A 22,934-nucleotide genomic window follows, 5' to 3' on the forward strand; every position below is an offset into this window, starting at 1 on the left:
TCCCTCCCGTCCCGCCCGCCTCCAGCCCCTCTCCCGCCCCGCCCCGGGCGGTAGCGCCCCGGCTGCCGCCCGCGTTGGCACCAGCCTAAGAAATTTCCGTAGAAGCCTGTCCGTAGAAGTATAGCATTATTGGAAAAAAGAAATCAAACACAAAACGCATAGCATTGTTGTGGACAAAATATCTACAGCACAGTAGTGCGGGAGCCACCGCTCAGCGCCCTATCGAAACATTCCGCGCGCACACGTAAGCACAAGAAGAGAGCGGAAAGCGTACGGGAACATTCTAGAGCCGTCGCGACCGCGAGCCCCGAACCTTCTGCAACCCTCGAAAATTCCCCTTCTTCTTCTTAACAGTTAACACTCGCCGCCGAAGCGCCGGATCAGAATCTGCACCACTACTCGCCCGGCTGCACTGGATTAGGTTCTCTCGATTAGCGCGCCCCAGCACCAGCCGATCGACTGTCGACGAAATTGGTTGAGGGGCTTGTTGTGATGGACATGGACGCCGCGCCGGCGCTGAAGAGGAAGGGCGCGGACGCGTCGGAGCTGTGGCTGGACGACGGAGGCACCGGGTTCCCCGCCGCCTTCCGCGCCACCAAGAGCCGCCGCCTGGTACGTTCTCTGCTTCCCGACCCAGCGCGCCGCCTGTTCTCTCGGTCTAGCTGAAATTTTTCTAAGCGGCGGCGTGTTTGTTTTGGTTTCTGGGTGTGCGCAGGACGCGGACGTGCCGCCCGTCGTGCCCGGCGGGCCCGTGCCGCCGCTGGCTGCTCAGACGCAGCCCGTGGCTGTTCTGGGGTTACAGGAGGAGGCGCCGATGTGCGGCGACATGGCGGGGGTGAAGAGGAAAGGCACGGACGCGCCGGAGCTGTGGCTGGACGACGACTTGGGCGGCGAGCCCGGATACCCCGTCGCCTTCCGCGCCGCCAAGAGCCGCCGCCTGGTACGTGCTCTAGCAACCCGACCCAGCTCGCTCCCCGTTCTGCCCGTAACCCTCGAGTTTGCTAAGGTGTTCGATTTGGTTCTCTGTGTGCGCAGGACGCGGACGTGCCGCCTGTCGTGCCCGGTGCGGTCGCACCGCCACCGCTCCCTCAGACGCAGCTGGTGCCGGAGTTTGGGGTTGTTCAAGGGGCGCCGCCGATGTGCGGCGACGTGCCGGTGGTGCCGGTGGAGGTGGCGGCGCCTGGGGCCAACGAGGAGCGGGCGATCGTGCTGTACAGGCCCGCCGAGGCCACACGCAGCCTCCTGCTCGGCCCGCTCCGGCCCGGCGCCCCTCTCCGCGTCTGCCCCGACTGGATCCAAGGACTCAAGGGTGCGTGCCACTGCTAATCCCGTCTAGTTACGCTGTTCATTTGGGCTGGTTCAGTCCTAACTGCTGGGATCGATGGAACTGACGAGAACTGATTCGACCGTGCAGGCACCATGCTGCAAGAGGCGAACAGCCACGGAGCGATGTTCGCCGGAGAGGAGAACTCCAACCTGGCCATGGTCCCATGGGCGCCGTGGGCGCCGCACCGCGTGCAGGCGCCGGCCACGGCCACCGAGATGATGGACGCCGAGGACACGTCCATGGATGTGGAGCAGGACGGGGCCGACCAGTCCTCAGCGACGCACCAGCAGTGGCCGCAGCACTGCATGGTACCGCAGCCGCTCCCGGCGGCGAGCTACCAGCCGAGCCCGGTGACGTGGTCGTGGTGAAGCGCGCTGCCAGCCAGCCGTGCTATAGTGGTAGGAGAAGAGTACGTAGGTGCGGCTGCCGGTAGTGTATTTCCATCGAGGAGCAGAGAGTAGGAAGGAGGTGACGCCGTCCTGTTTTAGAAGGTGCGAGGAGAAGGCGTTCCCTGCTGGTATCTGAACATTTTGGTTTTAACCGGAGCAAAGGATTACTCCGAATGTTGTATTCTTCGTTCGTGAATTTCGCTCGCTATCTCTACTGCTCCAGATAAATTCCCGTGTACCAACTACCAGTAAGGATGGCACTGGTAGAGTGGTAGGGTATAGGCAGGATAGGATAGATCATACAACCATACCTATACCGTATAGTCAACTGGTATTAAAATAAAGAACTGTTGCAAAATTTATCCGTGTATAGTTAATTGACACAAAATTCTACTTATGTTTTGACACAGATATTCTTAACATCCAATTACTTTAGAAAAGTGAACTGTTTTTCAAAGAAGAAGTGCAAAAATTCTACTTATATTTTGACACATACTTTCTTTTCTTAAGTCTCAGTTACTTTAGAAAAGTGCAACTGTTTTTCAAAGAAAAAAGTGCAACTAGAAAAGTGTAACTGTTTTTCAAAAAAAGTGCAACTTAATTTTGTACATTTCTGGCAGAAAAATGCAACTTGCGGAAAAGTGCAATTAATAAAATTTCGGTTGACCGAGACATAGCAAAATTGTATAACTTATCCATGCTTATACCGACGGTACACGTACCCACTGTATAACTTATCCATGCTTATATCGACGGGTACCGTACCCAATGGCACCTAATAGGTAAATCAAATTGTATACAAGTGGCCTGCAATTTTGTATTTATAGGTATCACATTTGATTAAAAAAAGCTCACTCAATAATAGGTAACTTAGTGCAGAATGACCGGAGGGTTTGATGGTTAGCTCGAGTTGGTGGCTGCCCCGCAACCTGGGTTCGAATCTCCTCGAACGTGGATTTGTGGCTCATTTAGCTTCTTCTATAAGAATATGCCCTGGGTGCTAGTGCCCATGGGTCTCTTTTTTTAAAAAAAAAAATTTAGAAATAATAATCTAATAATAAGTTTAAAAACTCTTATAATTTGATCACAAGTCAACAAAAATATATGTGTCACATGACAAATTGACAAAATACTACTAGAAAAACTATATAGGTACAAATGTATTCTGTGGCGCACCTAAAAGTGTGTGCTCCACAAAATTATCTCTGTGGTGCACCAAAAAATATGCTTCATAGAAATTTCTAATTTCTATGGCGCATATAGAACTAATGCGCCACAGAATTTTGCCTTTCCGTGGCGCATGTAGACGGATGCGCCATAGAACCTCCATGGGGTTCACGCGGGATCCAGTACTGCACATGTGCGAAAAGAATTCTGTGGCGCATTTGCCCACATGCGCCACAAAAAATCAACAACATGCGCCACAAAATTCCTTGTGGGGTCCATCACTAACTTCACGAGGCCACAATTCTATGGCGCATACGGCAATATGCGCCACAGAAGTCCAAATTTATGTGGCGTATGCCAATGTAAAGTGTACGATTTTTTTTGCTCCCCACGCAACTCCACCACCACCAGCCCCTGGATCGCCTTACCTCTGTAAAATAGAAAAGAAATAGATAGAAATTTCAAAAAATAAAATCCTTCGAGGTGCGCATGTATTACGTCATCTAGTACCACTGAGAATTAACAAACATGAATTTCGACTTTTTTGCGAAATTGCGTTGCAAAATCATCAAACTGGATTTGTGGTTGCATACGAACTCAGAAAAACGCACAATATATCAAAATGACCGGGAGAAAATTCTACATCCGAATTCATCAGGATTTACCCGGTTAGCCAATTTTTAGAATCGCCAAATTCGAAAAGAGTAAAATAATACGGCAAAGTCAAGATTTTTTTCTGCAAAAATAAAAAAATCGAAGAAAAAATCTGTGGCGCACCATATGCCCATGCGCCACAGAAATTTGGAGCCGAATTTTGAATTTCGGTGGCCTCCTTCTCCACTTGTCCTTCTTCTCCCTTCTCCTCCTCCTAATCCTCCACTTCTCCTCCTTCTCCCTTTTCTCCCTTCTCCTCTTTCTCCTCCCTTCTTCTCCCTCCTCCTCGCCCACCCTGTTGGGGGGATAACCCCCGGTATGCCAAAGGCATGCCAAACCGGATGGTTTAAGCCATCGAGATACCGGTTTAACTTTCTTACCGGAACAGAGGTAGGAGTTTGGCTAAGTGAAGCCAAGCCGGCATCCTTAAGGGGTATGCCAGAACCCGGTAAAGAAGATACCGGAGTGAAGGGCCTGTCGGCAGGACTGGTCAAAGATTCTCTTCAGGGCAAGAAGACAAGGATGAGCTAAGCAAAGTGGCTTTAATCAGAGCCCTGGCGCCAAAGAGAGGGATGACGCTCAAAGAAGCCGGAGGACATCAGCAGCCCCGATTAAAGAGGACCCCGGCGTCATCTCGTGATTAAAGTAGCTTTGTAAAGTAGTTTGTCCAGTCAAAGATGCCATTAGGGTTTCTTGTTCTGTAAGCCACCCTCTCCCCTATATAAGGAGAGGGGTAGCGCCTCTTACGAGCGCGAGACCACGGGAAGGATTAGGCAATCGAACTTGTAACCATGTTAAGATCAATGAAGCTAGCGATCTAGTACGAGTTCTTCCTCTTGTCTCTCTTCTTGTATACCGGCCTCGAGTTGTGTTCTTGAGGAAAGCATCCGGAAGTTCTTCCCATCTAATCGCAAACCCTCCCCTGAATCCTCTTGCGTCCGTTCGGCCCCAATCTAAGCCATCCTATGGCATCTGCTCGTTCACCACGACGACAGTTGGCGCCCACCGTGGGGCCGGAAGTGGCGCTTGAAGGAGTTCACATTCGGGCGGGCATCCTCGAGGTCGCCGGCGAGCGCACGGTGTCCGCGTTGGTGCAGCGCATCTACGCCATGGACTTCATCAACGACAACGCGGGCTGCTTCGCCAACGGCGGCATCTTCCCCAAGAACGGCCGCATCATCGAGTTCGGCAGCCACCGCGTCTACTTCGGCACCGTTCCTGTGCGCCAGTGCCTCTCGCCGGTGCTGGTGGCGCCGGATCCGCCAAGATGGCTACATGCAGGCCGCGCTCCAGGGAGCGTGGAGGTGATGATGGCAGGCGCGGTCGACGCCGGCAAAGAAGCTGTGGGTGAAGGCGCTGGGCGTGCGGTTTCGACCCGTGCAGCCAAGCCACCGCTGGAGCGAGGCGCAGGCGCAGCGGGAGCACCGTCCGCACCACCGGAGACACCGCTCCAGGCGGCGATGAACGTCCTCGCCACCCCCATCGCGCAGAACATCGACCCGGCAGCGGCTCAGGCGGAGCTGGAGGCGCAGCGCCAGAAGATGCTCGAGAGCGGCAAGGACATCGTCAGGGCGCAGAGCGAGCTGAACCTAACCGTACGTGAGTATAACGCTGCCCATGGCTTTGCTTCTGTTAGCGCGCATGCTGCCAGGATGCCGGAAAACCGGCTAAAAGCTCGCAACCTAGATCAGGATTTGCGCAAAGAGATTCATGCCGGCAAGAGTACCTCTGCATCTGTTAGCATCGTGGAAAAACCTAAGTACAGTAGCCCGGATAAAACTATAAAAGCTGCTAAAGCTGCAGTAGAGCTATGCGAGTCGCTTTCCGGAGATGCTTTGGCAAAACAGCAAGAGCGTGTTAGAGAGCTGCTGGAAACTATTGAGCAGCAGAACGCTGAGCAGCTGGCTAAGCTGAACAAGGCCGCGGCCTCAAAATCCGCGCGTTCAACAAAGAATGCCGGTAGCAAGTCCCATGGGCAGGCTTCGTCCCCCCATCCGGACAGAAGAAGGGAAAAAGAAGTGAATGCGCAGCAGATGACTGTGTACGATCCGGTTCTTGCCGGAAAGCAACAAGCCGGGCAACATGATGCCGGTAGAAAAAGCCAAGGGGCAGAACGAGGCTACGCCAAAGGAGGCTATGCCGGAAACAATCATGCCGGTAGATATGAGACCGGGCAAAATTATCGAGCTGCAAAGGCAGCGTACGATGAGGAGGAAATAGATCCCCGAGGTACCGGCAGTGCAAGGGCCGCGGTACCGGAATGTTATGATGAAGCTGATTCCGCAAGACCGGCAAGCATACCGGAACGCATTGGGAGAACGCTTGGGAGAGAGATACTTACCGGAACGGGATGCGAGGCACCGTCTCGGATAGAGTGTACTTGTCGAAATGATCGAGGAGGAAGGTCCTCCAGGCCCAAAGTGCTTTGGCCCAAGGATCATGAAAGAAAAACCACCAGTACGCAACTTTATGTTGCCCCGTGACACAAAAACATACGATGGCACTACGAAGCCGGAAGATTGGCTCGCGGATTACGTAACCGCGGTATACGTCGCAGGCGGTGGAGGAACCGTAGCAGGAGGAGGAAACAGGCGTTGGGCCGTGAGAATCATACCATCGTTTTTGGTCGGACCGGCAAGAATATGGCTAAACAACTTGCCGGCAGGAAGTATAAATGGCTGGCTGGATTTTGAGGAAGCTTTTGTGAGCAATTTCAGCAGCACCTATCAGAGGCCAAACAGGCCGCAGCAACTTGCTCTGTGCGTACAGCGCCCGAACGAAACAGTACCGGGATTATCTGGCCCGGTGGAACACTACGAGGAACTCCTGTGAAGGAGTAATCGAGGCACAGGCCATTGCTTGGTTTAGCAGTGGGTGCAGAAGAGGTTCACCGTTGTGGCAAAAGCTGCAGCGGAACATGCCGACAACTTTGGCAGAGATGATGCGTGTGGCGGATAGCTATGCGTTGGGAGACCCAACGCAGCCGGTAGTGCAACCTGAGCCGGAACAGCTACGCCAAGAGCAACACCGGGATAACCGGAATAACAAAAGAAGGGAAGATTTTCCGGATCGAAGGTACGGTCCGCAGCAAGTTGCTGCTGTGCAGGAAAACTCTGAGGCCAGCGGCAGTCAGAGGCAAAGAACCGGATCGCAGCCGTGGGCAGGTCCTAAGAAACAATGGGTAGAAAAGAAACCCTGGGTCCAGAAAAGAAACTGGCAAGAACCCGCAAAATACACCATGGAAGCTGCCATGGACCAACCCATGTCGGTGGCACACACCGAATCCGGCACACCCGCCAAACCACCCGACGAAGCATTGTACCCGGACAAAGTACTTGATGCAAAAGGGAGCGGTAAAAGATGTACAACCACCACAAGACATGCCGCGGCAACAACAGCCTACCGCCACCACCGCCGCTTACCGGGGCAAACGCCTTACCGGTACAGCCAAACCGGCAGCAAGTACTCGGCAAGTTAACCGGGTGGAGCAAAACGATAACCAACCACCTCCACCGGCACCTTTAGGCCGGAATGTTTACGAAGACCCGCATCCGTGCTGTGTTGTTTTTGTCACCGAGCCAACGGACAGTGCAAAGTGTGCATCGCCGCTCCATGGAGGTAAACGCCGTGATGCCGGCAGCTTCCCAAATACATGATGTGGTCCAATCAAGAAATTACCCGGTCATCTAAGGATCACCCCAAAATCATGCCGAATCCGGGTGGATATGCTCTTGTTGTGGACCCAATCATGAAAGGGCCACAAGCTCGAGTAAAATTCAGCAAGGTGCTCGATAGATAACGGCAGCAGACATAAACATCATGTACAAGCATACCATGCATACGCTGGGCATAACAGAAAACATGATTCAGCCAACGCGCACAACGTTCCACGGAATCGTTCCGGGTTTGTCCTGCGCCCCGATAGGAAAAGTTCGGGTGGACGTAGCATTTGGAGGCCGTGACAATTGCCGGGTTGAAAATGTTGAGTTTGAGGTGGTGGATCTAGACAGTCCCTACCACGCGTTATCGGGGAGACCGGCATTGGCAGCCTTCATGGCCACAACTCATACGGCTTACCTCAAGATGAAGATGCCGGCACCTCGTGGACCGCCGACCGTTGTGGGAAACTATAAAGTCTCACCGGAAACCGCATCCGCCGGATCAAACCTAGCGGAATCGCCGGTGATCGCGGAGGAAAAGAAGAGGATGCAAACAACTGTTGCGCCGGCTCGGTCCTCACGGCTGAGCTTAGCGGCAATGAGTGGAAACTTGGGCTCACCGGCATTCAAGCCGACAAATGAAACAAAGGACATTGTGCTGGATCCGGCTTACCCAGAGCGCACCGTTCGCATCGGTGCCGGCATGAATGAGGCATAGGAAAGCGCGCTCGTCGCCTTCCTCCGTGAGAATCGGAATATCTTTGCCCGGTCCACCGATGACTTGGTGGGTGTTCCGAGGGAGCTGGCTGAGCACTCTCTAAACGTCCGAAAAGATGCTAAGCCGGTGCGACAGCCCTTGCGCCGGTTCGCCGAAGATAGAAGGAAAATCATAGGAGAAGAGGTAACCAAACCGCTTGTTGCCGGATTCATTGTGGAGGTCACGCACACAGCAGTGGCTGGCCAATCCGGTAATGGTTGAAAAGAAGAAAGATGAGAACCCGGAGGCAAAAGCTCCGAAGGTGTGGCGCATGTGCATCGACTACACCAACCTAAACAAGGCCTGCCCAAGAGACCCTTTTCCTCTCGCCACGAATCGATCAAGTGATTGATTCAACTCGCTGGGTGTGAATTGTTGTCCTTCCTGGATGCGTATTCCGGTTTCCACCAAATTCCCTTGAAAAAGGAAGATCAAATAAAAACTGCGTTCATTACCCCGCACGGGGCTTATTGCTATGTCACTATGCCTTTTGGGTTGCGCAACGCTGGTGCAACGTACCAGCGCTGTATGCAAAAATGCTTGTTTGATCAAATCGGAAAGAATGTGCAAGTCTATGTGGACGACATTGTGATAAAAACTAAGGTAAAAAACACCTTAATCGATGACATCCGGCAAACATTCGACAACCTAAGACGGTTCCGGATGAAACTCAATCCGGCAAAGTGCACCTTTGGTGTCCCTGCCGGCAAGCCGCTTCGGTTTCCCGGTATCAAGCCGGGGCATAGAAGTCAATCCGGTAAAAATCCGGGCAATAGAAAGAATGACTGTCCCTCGAGAGCTAAAAGATGTGCAAAAGTTTACCGGAAGCTTGGCATCGCTGAGCCGGTTCGTAAGCAGAGTTGGGAGAAAAAGCTCGCCACTATATGCTCTCATGAAAAAATCCGACACGTTCGTCCGGACCCCTCGTGCGTACGCAGCGTTTAAAGAGCTAAAAGCAATGCCGGCCACAGCACCCATACTGGCTTCACCTTTAGAAAGAGAGCCTATGCTATTATACATAGCGGCAACAAACCGGGTTGTGAGCGTAGTGGTGGTGGTTGAAAGAGAAGAGGAAGGAAAAACCGTCCAGAGGCCGGTATACTACCTGAGCGAGGTGCTCTCCCTCTCAAAACAAAACTACCCTCACTTCCAAAAAATGACTTATGGCGTGTACATGGCCGCCACAAAACTCAAGCATTACTTTGAGGAGCACCCCATGAAGGTGGTGAGTGAAGCACCAATCTCCGACATCATGTGCAACAAAGACGCCAGCGGCCGGATTGCAAAATGGGCAATCCAGATATCACCATATGTGCCGGTATATGAAAGAAGAGATGCCATAAAATCACAGGCTTTGGCTGATTTCCTCGTTGATTGGGCGGAGATGCAATACAAACCGCCAGATCAGAGGATAGAGTACTGGAAAATGCACTTTGATGGATCCAAACTCAAAGAGGGTCTAGGTGCCGGTGTGGTGCTTACCTCGCCAAAAGGGGATCACCTACGGTATGTTTTGCAAGTGCATTTCAGTGGCATCGAATAATGTCGCTGAATGTGAAGCTTTGATCCATGGGCTTAAGGTCGCAAAAGAAATCGGTGCGCACCGGATCATTTGCTATGGAGATTCAGATCTTGTGGTACAGCAGTTGTTCCGGGGATTGGGATGCAAAAGATGCCAACATGGCCTCGTACCGGTTCCACGTGCAAAAGATTGCCGGATTCTTCGAAGGCTGTGAGTTTCACCATGTGCCACGCGCAGAAAATGAAGCCGCGGATGCTTTGTCCAAGTTGGGCTCATCTAGGCAAGAAATTCCTCCCGGAATAGCTTTGGCTCACTTAAGAGTACCATCGATCAAACCAAGTCCAGAATCGGAATCAATTTTCGTACCGGAATCACATGTAGTACCCATGGATATTGATGAAGGAAACCCGGGGACTGTACCGGCAAACTCGGGGACTGCTCCGGCAAGCTCGGGGACTGTTGCACCCATACCGGAAGAAATGATGCTGGTAGATAGCATGGAGATAGATGCACCGGTGTTTTTGGTTCGAGAGACACCGTCATGGGTTAAACCTATTAAGGAATTCTCGATCAACGGCACCTTGCCGGCTGACGAAAATGAATCAAGGAGGATACAAAGAAGGTCCAAAGCTTACACATTCATCAATGGTGAGGTGTACAAGAGAAGCGTTACCGGTGTCCTTCAAAGATGTGTGGAACCGGAAGAAGGGAAAGAAATGCTCGAGGAAATTCACCAAGGAGAATGTGGGCATCATGCCTCATCAAGGGCGCTAGTAGCAAAAGTATTCCGGCATGGGTTTTATTGGCCCACCGCTTTGGAGAACGCCGAGGATTTGGTAAGAAAGTGCAACGGCTGCCAGAGGTACGCCAAGCAAAATCATACCCCAGCGTCCGGTTTAAAGACAATACCATTAACATGGCCGTTTGCCGTTTGGTGCCTCGATATGGTTGGCCCATTCAAAACTGCAAGAAGCAGCATGACTCACATCTTGGTTATGGTGGATAAATTCACCAAGTGGCTAGAAGTGAAACCTATCGCAAAATGTGATGGGCACACAGCGGTGAAATTCTTAAAAGATGTCATTTTGCGGTATGGATACCCCCACAACATCATCACCGACAATGGAACCAACTTTGCTCAAGGTGAGTTCAAAAGGTTCTCGTGAAGACAACAACATCCGGTTGGATTTGTGCTCGATGGCACACCCACAAGGCAATGGCCAAGTGGAAAGAATGAATGCTTTGGTACTTTCCGGTATCAAACCTAGACTCATTGATGCAGTGGAAAAGTCACCGGGATGCTGGCTCGATGAGCTACCATCAGTACTGTGGAGTATAAGAACAACTCCAAACCGGTCTACCGGATACACTCCTTTCTTCATGGTTTATGGAGCAGAAGCGGTCATACCGACTGACATCATTCATGATTCACCAAGGGTACGGCTCTATACCGAGCAAGAGGTCAAAGAGGCCGGAGAAGATGACGTGGACTTGCTAGAAGAAGCAAGAGAGCCGGCTTTGGCAAGAACAGCCATTTACCAACAGAAACCTAAGACGCTATCATAACCGGAAGGTTAACCCGAGAGTTTTCCGGGAAGGAGATCTTGTGCTTCGCCTAGTGCAGCGCACTGAAGGCCGGCATAAGCTTTTGCCACCATGGGAAGGTCCCTTCATTGTAAGCAAGGTGCTTCACAATGATGCGTACTACTTGATCGATGCGCAGGAGTGGAAGAAAGGAAAGGCGGACAGGTCCGGAGAGGAGAGCAAGCGTCCATGGAACGTAGCTCTTTGCGTCCTTTCTACTCTTGAAGTGGTGGTGTAAGAAGTTCCTTTTTGTACCTTATATGCTATGAATAAAAGATGCCGGAACCTTGAATGAATCTCGGGGACTACCCCAATAAGGTTGCATGTAACTTGTTTATTTTTTCAGCTTTACCGGTTGCTTATTGAATGTTTTTTCTTTCCGGTTTAGTAGTGTGCTAAATCCTACCGGAGTCTTCGACTCGGCTGCTGTCCGCAAACCGGCTTCATGGCAAGCAAGATAAACCGGTAGGAGATAAGCACATGAACTGCGAAGAGGGAGAGCAGGAAAGAACAATCCGGAAAATTTAACTAACCCCGGTTTAACCGGTTTTTTGCAAAATTTCGAAATTATTTCTAAGTTCAAGAAAATGCTTGTTTGGTGAAAGAACCTTGTGCTCATACGCCAAAGAACGCCCAGAGAAGGCAGAGTGGAGCCAAGGCAAAAGAACCAAGTGTGCATCAAATTGGATGCGGAAACAATTTGGAAATCTTTGCAATGCAGGGATAAAATCAAAACCAAAAGCAAGTAGGCTAAGGTAAACATAAGATAATTAACACCGGCATAACTTACCGGCATAAAATGTTGTACGGCAACCACAAGCAGACTTAAAGTTTTACATCATAAGCCCCGGCATCCCGGGCAGAATTTAACGAACATTGTCTTAAGGCACGCAGGCCAAGCAGCACGACAGGGTAAATCTTAAGGCAGGTAATCAGGCAGCAGGAGCTTCCGGAGGAGCGTCGCCAGCATCAGCGTCGTCTAGAGGCTCCTCCTCGGCTTCATCCTCCTCCTCATCAAGATAATCTTTGACGTCAGGAGGGGGAGGGATGAAGGTGCGCATTTCGGCGTACTCCGCGATATGGTACGCACGATCCTGCCGCTTAGCGGTGAGAATCGGGTCCAGATCGGTTTCCGCGCCTTCGCGCACTCCGGTGAGGGCATCCAGGTCGAGCTCCGGGTACCAGGAACAAGCGACGCGGAGGGCAGAATCCGCTCCAGCACGGGCAGCAGAGCACTGCCACTCGCGGATCCTCCTGCCGGCGCCCTTGAGACGGTCGCTGATGAGGGAGAAGGTATCCGGCACCTCTTCACCAGGCCACAGGGTCCTGAAGAGCTGGGTAGCTACATCAGGAATGTCAGATAGATTGCGATCTATGGCGCGCATATGAGACACCCGCGCATTCAGCACGACCAGATGGTCATAGGGCGTCCATGGCACGGCGAGATTCGCTTGGCCTTGGGCAGTGCGGTGCTCGTCAACCTTCTTGACAGCGTACCTCCGGGAGTCCGGAAAGAGGCCCGTGCGAAGAAAGAAAAAGGCTAAGAAAAAGAATCCGGAAGAAAAAGAGGCCGGAAGGAAAAGAATCCGGAAGAAAAAGAGACCGGAAGGAAAGATAACGGAAAGAAAATGGGGCTCGGAAGAAAAAAGGCTCGTATGCAGTAGTCAAAGTATGTAAAAGAAAAGGACTCACGGTAGGCAAGTGTGTCGGCTTGCGGGATCAACCGGTTGCATTCCTTGTGCTCCTCCTCCAGCCCGCGTGGCCTTCTCCTCGACACCCTTCCGGGCCTTGGCCAGCTCCTCCAGCCTCAGCTCGCAAGCACAACGGTGGCGTTGCCGGCGTCCTCCGCAGCCTCGTCCATCTTGGCCGCCGCATCGCCTTCGCCGGCTTTGAGGGCCTTGGCGTGGTCAAGCCCCGACCTGAATGAGCCGGGACTTGAGCTCCCGGTAGCCGGTCTTGTGGGCGCTCAGCTCCTCCTGATGCTGCCGGATGAGCTGGTCTTTCTCCCCTGCAACCCGGAAAAGAAGATGTTAACAAGGTTATGCTAGTAAATATGAAAAGGAAACCAAGTTAACAGGAGAAAGTAGAAAAGTTATACGTTGGGCGGCGGCGAGCTGCTCCTTGAGAGCGTCAATGGAAGCTTCCGGGATCACTGTTAAACAGTAAATTGCGGATGTTAGGAGGAAAAAAGGTTTCCGGTAAGAAAGATGCCGGTAGAACAAAAACTTACCTTGGCACTTATCGTGTGCCTCGCCGAGCTCCCGATGCTCCCATAAGAGCTCCTCAAAGAGGGCCTTCCGAGCGTCAGCCGTGAGCTGTTCAAGAAGAAGAAATGAGTTAAGTTTTGCGCTAAGAACAAAGTTCTTAACCCGAAACTCGGGATCGGCAAGTGCCGGTTTTGCGCGTTTCTAAGATAAGTTTTGCGCTAAGAACAAAGTTCTTAACCCGAAACTCGGGGACTGGCAGTGCCGGTTTCGCGCATTTCTAAGATAAAGTTTTGCGCTGAGAACAAAGTTCTCAACCCGAAACTCGGGGACTGGCAGTGCCGGTTTTGCGCGTTTCTGAGATAAGTTGTGTGCTAAAAACAAGGTGTTTAACCCGAAACTCGGGGCCGGCAAGTGCTCGGTTTCACGCTAAGTTTTAGAAAATAAGTTTTGCGCTAAAAGCTGCGCTCTCACCACAAAACTCGGGGACTGGGAAGATAGACAAGAGAGAAACCGGCATGAACTAAAGAAAAGATAGAGCAAGATGGAAGCAAAGAAACCGGTAAAGATTGAAAAAAGTTAGTAGAACATACCATCGATTGTTCGTGGCATCGTACCACGCGCCGTCGAGCTCCTTCACGGCGCCGCGAAGCCGCATGAAGTGCTCCTCGGAAGACCGGTCCTCGACAGGGTCGGGTGCCGGCAGCCTGTCCTTGCCCGCACCGCAGGTCGCCGGAGTCATGTCCGCGGCGTTCCACTTTTGGGCGTAGGGCAGGAGATGCCCCGAGTCCCGGCCTTGGCGTTGGAACTCAGTAATACGGCCAAGAAGACCGGTGGCCTTCGTGGCGGTATCCCTGGCGGCCTTGGAGACATGCAGCACCAGAGGCTGCTGGCCGCCGGAAGGGGCGCTGGAGGCCGTCGCCTTCCCCTTAATGAGCTTGGAAATCTTGGGCGGCGGCGCGGAAGGAGCGGCCCCGGAAGTCTTGGGCGGCGGCGCAGTTGGAGCGGCCCTGGAGGGTTTGGCGCGAGGACCGTCTGGCGGTGGCATGAGGATAGTTCGTGGAGAAGGGGGAGCGCTAGGCGCGTCACCCGATTTGGAGCCTTCCGGCGCGGAAGTTTCCGGCGCGGAAGGTGTCGTCTTTTCAAGGACGGGAGGAGCCGGAGGCTCCGCCCGCCCGGCAGCTTCTTCTTCTTCGGCGCCGATGTTGCTGGCGCCGGTGTCTTGTTTCTCTTGGAGAAAGGAAAGATCCTCCTCCGTGCGGTGATCTGATGATGAAGGGGCCGCACGCCCCGAATTTGTTGTGCCCCCCGAGAGGGAGGCAGAGGTGTTGCCGGCACCAGATGGTGCCGGGCTTGAGCGAGGAGGAGGGGTTGAGGTCCTTGCGGAACCCTGATGGCGTGTAACTCACACGTTCGTTGGGAACCCCAAGAGGAAGGTATGATGCGCACAGCAGCAAGTTTTCCCTCAGAAAGAAACCAAGGTTTATCGAACCAGGAGGAGCCAAGAAGCACGTTGAAGGTTGATGGCGGCGGGATGTAGTGCGGCGCAACACCGGAGATTCCGGCGCCAACGTGGAACCCGCACAACACAACCAAAGTACTTTGCCCCAACGAAACAAGTGAGGTTGTCAATCTCACCGGCTTGCTGTAACAAAGGATTAACCGTATTGTGTGGAAGATGATTGTTTGCGAAAAACAAGTAGAACAAGTATTGCAAGAGATTGTATTTCAAGAAAGAGAATTGGACCGGGGTCCACAGCTCACTAGAGGTGTCTCTCCCATAAGACGAACAAGCATGTTGGGTGAACAAATTACAGTTGGGCAATTGACAAATAAAGAGAGCATGACCATGCACATACATATCATGATGAGTATAGTGAGATTTAATTGGGCATTACGACAAAGTACATAGACCGTCATCCAACCGCATCTATGCCTAAAAAGTCCACCTTCGAGGTTATCATCCGAACCCCCTCCAGCATTAAGTTGCTAACAACAGACAATTGCATTAAGTATTGCGCGTAATGTAACTAGTGACTACATCCTTGAACATAGCACTAATGTTTTATCCCTAGTGGCAACAAGACATCCATAACCTTAGTGGTTCTTGTCACTCCTCCAGCATTCACGGAGGCATGAACCCACTATCGAGCATAAATACTCCCTCTTGGAGTTACTAGCATCAACTTGGCCGGAGCATCTACTAATAACGGGAAGCATGCAAGATCATAAACAACACATAAGCATAGCTTTGATAATCAACATAACAAGTATTCTCTATTCATCGGATCCCAACAAACGCAACATATAGAATTACGGATAGATGATCTTGATCATGTTAGGCAGCTCACAAGATCCGACAATGATAGCACAATGGGGAGAAGACAACCATCTAGCTACTGCTATGGACCCATAGTCCAGGGGTAGACTACTCACACATCACACCGGAGGCGACCATGGCGGCGTAGAGTCCTCCGGGAGATGATTCCCCTCTCCGGCAGGGTGCCGGAGGCGATCTCCTCGGATCCCCCGAGATGGGATCGGCGGCGGCGGCGTCTCCGGAAGGTTTTCCGTATCGTGGTTCTCGGTACCGGGGTTTTCGTCACGGAGACTTTTTATAGGCGAAAGGGCAGGTCAAGAGGCGGCACGGGGCCCCACACCACGGGGCCGCGCGGCCAAGGGGGGCCGCGCCGCCCTATAGTGTGGCCCCTCCGTGGCCCCTCTTCGTCTCTCCTTCGGACTTCCGGAAGCTTCATGAGAAAATAGGCCCCCGGGCTTTGATTTCGTCCAATTCCGAGAATATTTCCTTACTAGGATTTCTGAAACCAAAAACAGCGAGAAAACAAGAACCGGCACTTCGGCATCTTGTTAATAGGTTAGTTCCGGAAAATGCACGAATATGACATAAAGTGTGCATAAAACATGTAGATAACATCAATAATGTGGCATGGAACATAAGAAATTATCGATACGTCGGAGACGTATCAGCATCCCCAAGCTTAGTTCTCGCTCGTCCCGAGCAGGTAAAACGATAACACGTATAATTTCCGGAGTGACATGCCATCATAATCTTGATCATACTATTTGTAAAGCATATGTAGTGAATGCAGCGATCAAAACAATGTATATGACATGAGTAAACAAGTGAATCATAAAGCAAAGACTTTTCATGAATAGCACTTCAAGACAAGCATCAATAAGTCTTGCATAAGAGTTAACTCATAAAGCAATAATTCAAAGTAAAGGTATTGAAGCAACACAAAAGAAGATTAAGTTTCAGCGGTTGCTTTCAACTTGTAACATGTATATCTCATGGATATTGTCAACATAGAGTAATATAATAAGTGCAATAAGCAAGTATGTAGGAATCAATGCATAGTTCACACAAGTGTTTGCTTCTTGAGGTGGGGAGAAATAGGTGAACTCGACTCAACATTGAAAGTAAAAGAATGGTCCTCCATAGAGGAAAAGCATCGATTGCTATATTTGTGCTAGAGCTTTGATTTTGAAAACATGAAACAATTTTGTCAACGGTAGTAATAAAGCATATGTATCATGTAAATTATATCTTACAAGTTGCAAGCCTCATGCATAGTATACTAATAGTGCCCGCACCTTGTCCTAATTAGCTTGGACTACCGGATCATCACAATGCATTGTTTTTACCAAGTGTCACAAAGGGGTACCTCTATGCCGCATGTACAAAGGTCTAAGGAGAAAGCTCGCATTGGATTTCTCGCTATTGATTATTCTTCAACTTAGACATCCATACCGGGACAACATAGACAACAGATAATGGACTCCTCTTTTATGCATAAGCATATAACAACAATTAATAATTTTCTCATTTGAGATTTGAGGATTGTTGTCCAAAACTGAAACTTCCACCATGGAACATGGCTTTAGTTAGCGGCCCAATGTTCTTCTCTAACATATGCATGCTTAACCCTATGGTGGTAGATCTCTCTTACTTCAGTACAAGACGAACATGCATAGCAACTCACATGAAATTCAACAAAGAGTAGTTGATGGCGTCCCCAAGTAAACATGGTTATCGCACAACAAGCAACTTAATAAGAGATAAAGTGCATAATTACATATTCAATACCACAATAGTTTAAAGCTATTTGTCCCATGAGCTATATATTGCAAAGGTGAATGATGGAATTTTAAAGGTAGCACTCAAGCAATTTACTTTGGAATGGCGGAAAATACCATGTAGTAGGTAGGTATGGTGGACACAAATGGCATAGTGGTTGGCTCAAGTATTTTGGATGCATGAGAAGTATTCCCTCTCGATACAAGGTTTAGGCTAGCAAGGCTTATTTGAAACAAACACAAGGATGAACCGGTGCAGCAAAACTCACATAAAAGACATATTGAAAACATTATAAGACTCTACACCGTCTTCCTTGTTGTTCAAACTCAATACTAGAAATTATCTAGACCTTAGAGAAACCAAATATGCAAACCAAATTTTAGCATGCTCTATGTATTTCTTCATTAATGGGTGCAAAGCATATGATGCAAGAGCTTAATCATGAGCACAACAATTGCCAAGTATCACATTACCCAAGACATTTATAGCAATTACTACATGTATCATTTTCCAATTCCAACCATATAACAATTTAACGAAGGAGAAACTTCGCCATGAATACTATGAGTAGAAACCAAGGACATACTTGTCCATATGCTACAGCGGAGCGTGTCTCTCTCCCATAAAGTGAATGCTAGGATCCATTTTATTCAAACAAAACAAAAACAAAAACAAACCGACGCTCCAAGAAAAAGCACATAAGATGTGATGGAATAAAAATATAGTTTCAGGGGAGGAACCGGATAATGTTGTCGATGAAGAAGGGGATGCCTTGGGCATCCCCAAGCTTAGACGCTTGAGTCTTCTTGATATATGCAGGGGTGAACCACCGGGTGCATCCCCAAGCTTAGAGCTTTCACTCTCCTTGATCATGTTGCATCATACTCCTCTCTTGATCCTTGAAAACTTCCTCCACACCAAACTCGAAACAACTCATTAGAGGGTTAGTGCACATTATAAATTGACATATTCAGAGGTGACACAATCATTCTTAACACTTCTGGACATTGCATAATGCTACTGGACATTAATGGATCAAAGAAATTCATCCAACATAGCGAAAGAGGCAATGCGAAATAAAAGGCAGAATCTGTCAAAACAGAACAGTTCGTATTGTTGACGAATTTTAAAATGGCACCAGACTTGCTCAAATGAAAATGCTCAAATTGAATGAAAGTTGCGTACATATCTGAGGATCATGCACGTAAATTGGCTTAATTTTCTGAGTTACCTACAGGGAGGTGGACCCAGATTCGTGACAGCAAAGAAATCTGGAACTGTGCAGTAATCCAAATCTAGTACTTACTTTTCTATCAACGGCTTAACTTGGCACAACAAAACACAAAACTAAGATAAGGAGAGGTTGCTACAGTAGTAAACAACTTCCAAGACACAAAATAAAAACAAAGTACTGTAGGTAAAAACATGGGTTGTCTCCCATAAGCGCTTTTCTTAACGCCTTTCAGCTAGGCGCGAAAGTGTGTATCAAGTATTATCGAAGGGTGGTGCATTCTCAGCGGGGTGTGGAGTTTTCTCAACTAGGCATAGTATATTGGATACATAAGTTTCAGCATCTCCCTTTTCATTAGTCTTAGGCGTGCTACTCTCATCAAACAAATTTTCAGGAACTAGCCAAGCATAGTTATTTTCTAATGCATCATTCATAGCCAGGAGCTTACATGGTATTGGTGCTTTTATCTCCCCTCCATCATCAATATTATTAGTGTATCTTATTCTATCCATATCCATCCTTTCAAGGAGACTAACAAAATTAGTAGGAGAACCAAGCATATTAAATTTAGCAAACACCTTTCTAGCTTCTCTTGCTAGACCACCAAATTCTCTAAGAAGGGTTTCTAATACAAAATCTTTCTTTTCCCCTCTTCCATATCACCAAGTGTGAAAAACATGTGTTGGATTATAGGATTAAGATTAACAAATTTAGTTTCCAACAGAGCGAACTAAATGCGCAGCAGCAATTTCATAAGTAGGCGCAAGGTCTACCAAGTGTCTATCTTCAAAATTTTCAATAGTACTAACATGATTGAAAAATTCTTCTATATTATTTCTCCCAACTATAGACCCACGTCCTACCGGTATGTCTTTTGTGGTAAAATTAAAAGGAAACATGATGAAATAAGTAAAGTAAATGCAAGTAAACTAATTTTTTTGTGTTTTTGATATAGCAAACAAGATAGCAAAATAAAGTAAAACTAGCAACTAATTTTTTTTGTATTTTGATTTTAGTGCAGCAAACAAAGTAGTAAATAAAACTAAGCAAGACAAAAACAAAGTAAAGAGATTGAGAAGTGGAGACTCCCCTTGCAGCGTGTCTTGATCTCCCCGACAACGGCGCCGTAAAATATGCTTGATGGCGTGTAACTCACACGTTCGTTGGGAACCCCAAGAGGAAGGTATGATGCGCACAGCAGCAAGTTTTCCCTCGAAAAGAAACCAAGGTTTATCGAACCAGGAGGAGCCAAGAAGCACGTTGAAGGTTGATGGCGGCGGGATGTAGTGCGGCGCAACACCGGAGATTCCGGCGCCAACGTGGAACCCGCACAACACAACCAAAGTACTTTGCCCCAACGAAACAAGTGAGGTTGTCAATCTCACCGGCTTGCTCGTAACAAAGGATTAACCGTATTGTGTGGAAGATGATTGTTTGCGTAGAAAACAGTAGAACAAGTATTGCAAGTAGATTGTATTTCAAGAAAGAGAATTGGACCGGGGTCCACAGCTCACTAGAGGTGTCTCTCCCATAAGACGAACAAGCATGTTGGGTGAACAAATTACAGCTTGGGCAATTGACAAATAAAGAGAGCATGACCATGCACATACATATCATGATGAGTATAGTGAGATTTAATTGGGCATTACGACAAAGTACATAGACCGTCATCCAACCGCATCTATGCCTAAAAAGTCCACCTTCAAAGTTATCATCCGAACCCCTCCAAGCATTAAGTTGCTAACAACAGTACAATTGCATTAAGTATTGCGCGTAATGTAACTAGTGACTACATCCTTGAACATAGCACTAATGTTTTATCCCTAGTGGCAACAGCACATCCATAACCTTAGTGGTTCTTGTCACTCCTCCAGATTCACAGAGGCATGAACCCACTATCGAGCATAAATACTCCCTCTTGGAGTTACTAGCATCAACTTGGCCAGAGCATCTACTAATAACGGGAAGCATGCAAGATCATAAACAACACATAAGCATAGCTTTGATAATCAACATAACAAGTATTCTCTATTCATCGGATCCCAACAAACGCAACATATAGAATTACAGATAGATGATCTTGATCATGTTAGGCAGCTCACAAGATCCGACAATGATAGCACAATGGGGAGAAGACAACCATCTAGCTACTGCTATGGACCCATAGTCCAGGGGTAGACTACTCACACATCACACCGGAGGCGACCATGGCGGCGTAGAGTCCTCCCGGGAGATGATTCCCCTCTCCGGCAGGGTGCCGGAGGCGATCTCCTGGATCCCCCGAGATGGGATCGGCGGCGGCGGCGTCTCTAGAAGGTTTTCCGTATCGTGGTTCTCGGTACTGGGGTTTTCGTCACGGAGACTTTTTATAGGCGAAAGGGCAGGTCAAGAGGCGGCACGGGGGCCCCACACCACGTGGCCGCGCGGCCAAGGGGGGGGCCGCGCCGCCCTATAGTGTGGCCCCTCCGTGGCCCCTCTTCGTCTCTCCTTCGGACTTCTGGAAGCTTCATGAGAAAATAGGCCCCTGGGCTTTGATTTCGTCCAATTCCGAGAATATTTCCTTACTAGGATTTCTGAAACCAAAAACAGCAGAAAACAGCAACTGGCACTTCGGCATCTTGTTAATAGGTTAGTTCCAGAAAATGCACGAATATGACATAAAGTGTGCATAAAACATGTAGATAACATCAATAATGTGGCATGGAACATAAGAAATTATCGATACGTCGGAGACGTATCAAACCCTCAGAGCCCGATGGCTTTGAGCCAAGCTTGAGCGCGGGGCTGAAAGAAAGAAAGAAGGATGGTTGGAGAAAAGCAACCGGAAAAAGGAACTTGGCAAAAGAGGCAAGCAAGAAAATAAAAAACTTACCCGGAAGCAGTTGGCATCACCTTGCGCCCGTAGCGGCGCACGCCCACTTCCTTCTCCCCCAAGGGCTCAGTCCGGAAGTGCTTGGAGGGAGGGGTCTGGCTGGAACCAGCATTAGATGCCGGCTGCTTGTTCTTTTGACCTTGGGCCATGAGTTTGTCCACAAACTCCTGGCCGGCCTCAGCGCGCAGGGGCGGCGCGCGCTCGTGGATCTGTAAGTTAAACTTAGCTAAGGAAAAATTCGCAAGAGGGCGATAGCGGAAAAGTACAAGAGACCGGAAAAGAAAGTACCTCGAGCATGGTCAGGTCATCGGAGGACCCGGTGGGCTCCGGCGGGTCCCGGCCAAGGCGCGCGGCCGGAGTCTTGCCCATCTTCAGATCCTTCCAGAAGATGTAGGGATCTGGGTCGAAGGAGTCAAGGGCACGCTTCCGGCAAATTCCTCGTCGCTCTGCTTCGATGAGGGGGAAGCGGTCCTTGGCCTGAAACACGAAAAAAGGAAAGTTAACAAAAGCAGAAAGTTATCGGCAAAAAACAACCCCAATTGCGTAATCTCTTACTTCTTGAGTCGGAGGGTTAGTAGTGCCGAGGGGAAGGAGGCCCCATTCCCGAGCAAATGGCATAGCGAGCTTGGCAAATCCGCTTAGCCTTGTGAACGACATCTTTCTTGCTAAGGGGACGGCTCGTGATCTTGGTAGGATCGCCGGGGCCGTACATCTCGCTCATCCTATGCACGCGGCGCTTCAGAGGAAGCACCCGGCGCGATATAAAGGTGCGGATGATATCATCCGAGCAGATGTTGGTCTCCTTCTTCAAAGAGGCCAAGAAGCGCACCACCCGGTTGGTTTCAGCGTGATCCGTCCTTGGGTGGTAGCTCCAATTGGCTCTGCTAGGAGGCCCCGCTTGGTATGGAGGAAGATCGATAAGATTGGCGCGGCCGTTGTTCTTCACATAGAAGAAAGTTCCTTGCCGTGCGCGGCAGGACTCGAGGCCGGAAAACTTAAGGAAAGTGCTCCTTGGCGGGAGCCAACGATACAAGATCCGCACTCCACGGGCGGCTTGGGCTTAGGGATCTCCTTGCCCTGGACGGAATTAATCCGCAAACAAAAGAAGCGGGCAAACATCTCACGAGTGGGACGAATGCCGATATAGGCCTCCATGAAGGTGGCATAGCAAGAAAGGTAGAAGATGGCGTTGCCAGGAAGGTGGTGAGGTTGGAGTTCGTAAAAATCTAAAAACTCCCGGAAAAAAGGGGAGGCAGGAAGGCCGAAGCCACGCTCAAAGTGAGCAAGAAAAACAACATGTTCACCGGGTTCGGGGTCCGGTTCGATTTCGTCACCAGGAATCCGGCAAGTGACTCCTTCCGGAATCCTTCGAGACCGGTATAACCAGTCGATCTCAAACTCAGTAACATTAGAGCCCATCCAGGCTCCGCGAGTGATTGGGGAAGGCTCTGCGCCGGAAGATTCGCTAG

At 49.7% G+C, this 22,934-nt stretch overlaps 1 protein-coding gene across 1 annotated transcript; it reads left to right on the top strand.

The window, feature by feature from the left end:
• Positions 1 to 492: 492 nt before the first annotated feature.
• Positions 493 to 1,969, top strand: LOC124652420. The gene is made up of 3 exons (XM_047191430.1): positions 493 to 612; positions 1,036 to 1,309; positions 1,415 to 1,969. Exons 1-3 carry the CDS (start codon positions 493 to 495, stop codon positions 1,693 to 1,695), a joined length of 675 nt encoding a protein of 224 aa, XP_047047386.1. The 3' UTR covers positions 1,696 to 1,969.
• Positions 1,970 to 22,934: the final 20,965 nt, after the last annotated feature.

This window comes from Lolium rigidum, chromosome 5 (genome assembly GCF_022539505.1).
Source record: "Lolium rigidum isolate FL_2022 chromosome 5, APGP_CSIRO_Lrig_0.1, whole genome shotgun sequence".
Lineage (NCBI taxonomy): Eukaryota > Viridiplantae > Streptophyta > Magnoliopsida > Poales > Poaceae > Lolium > Lolium rigidum.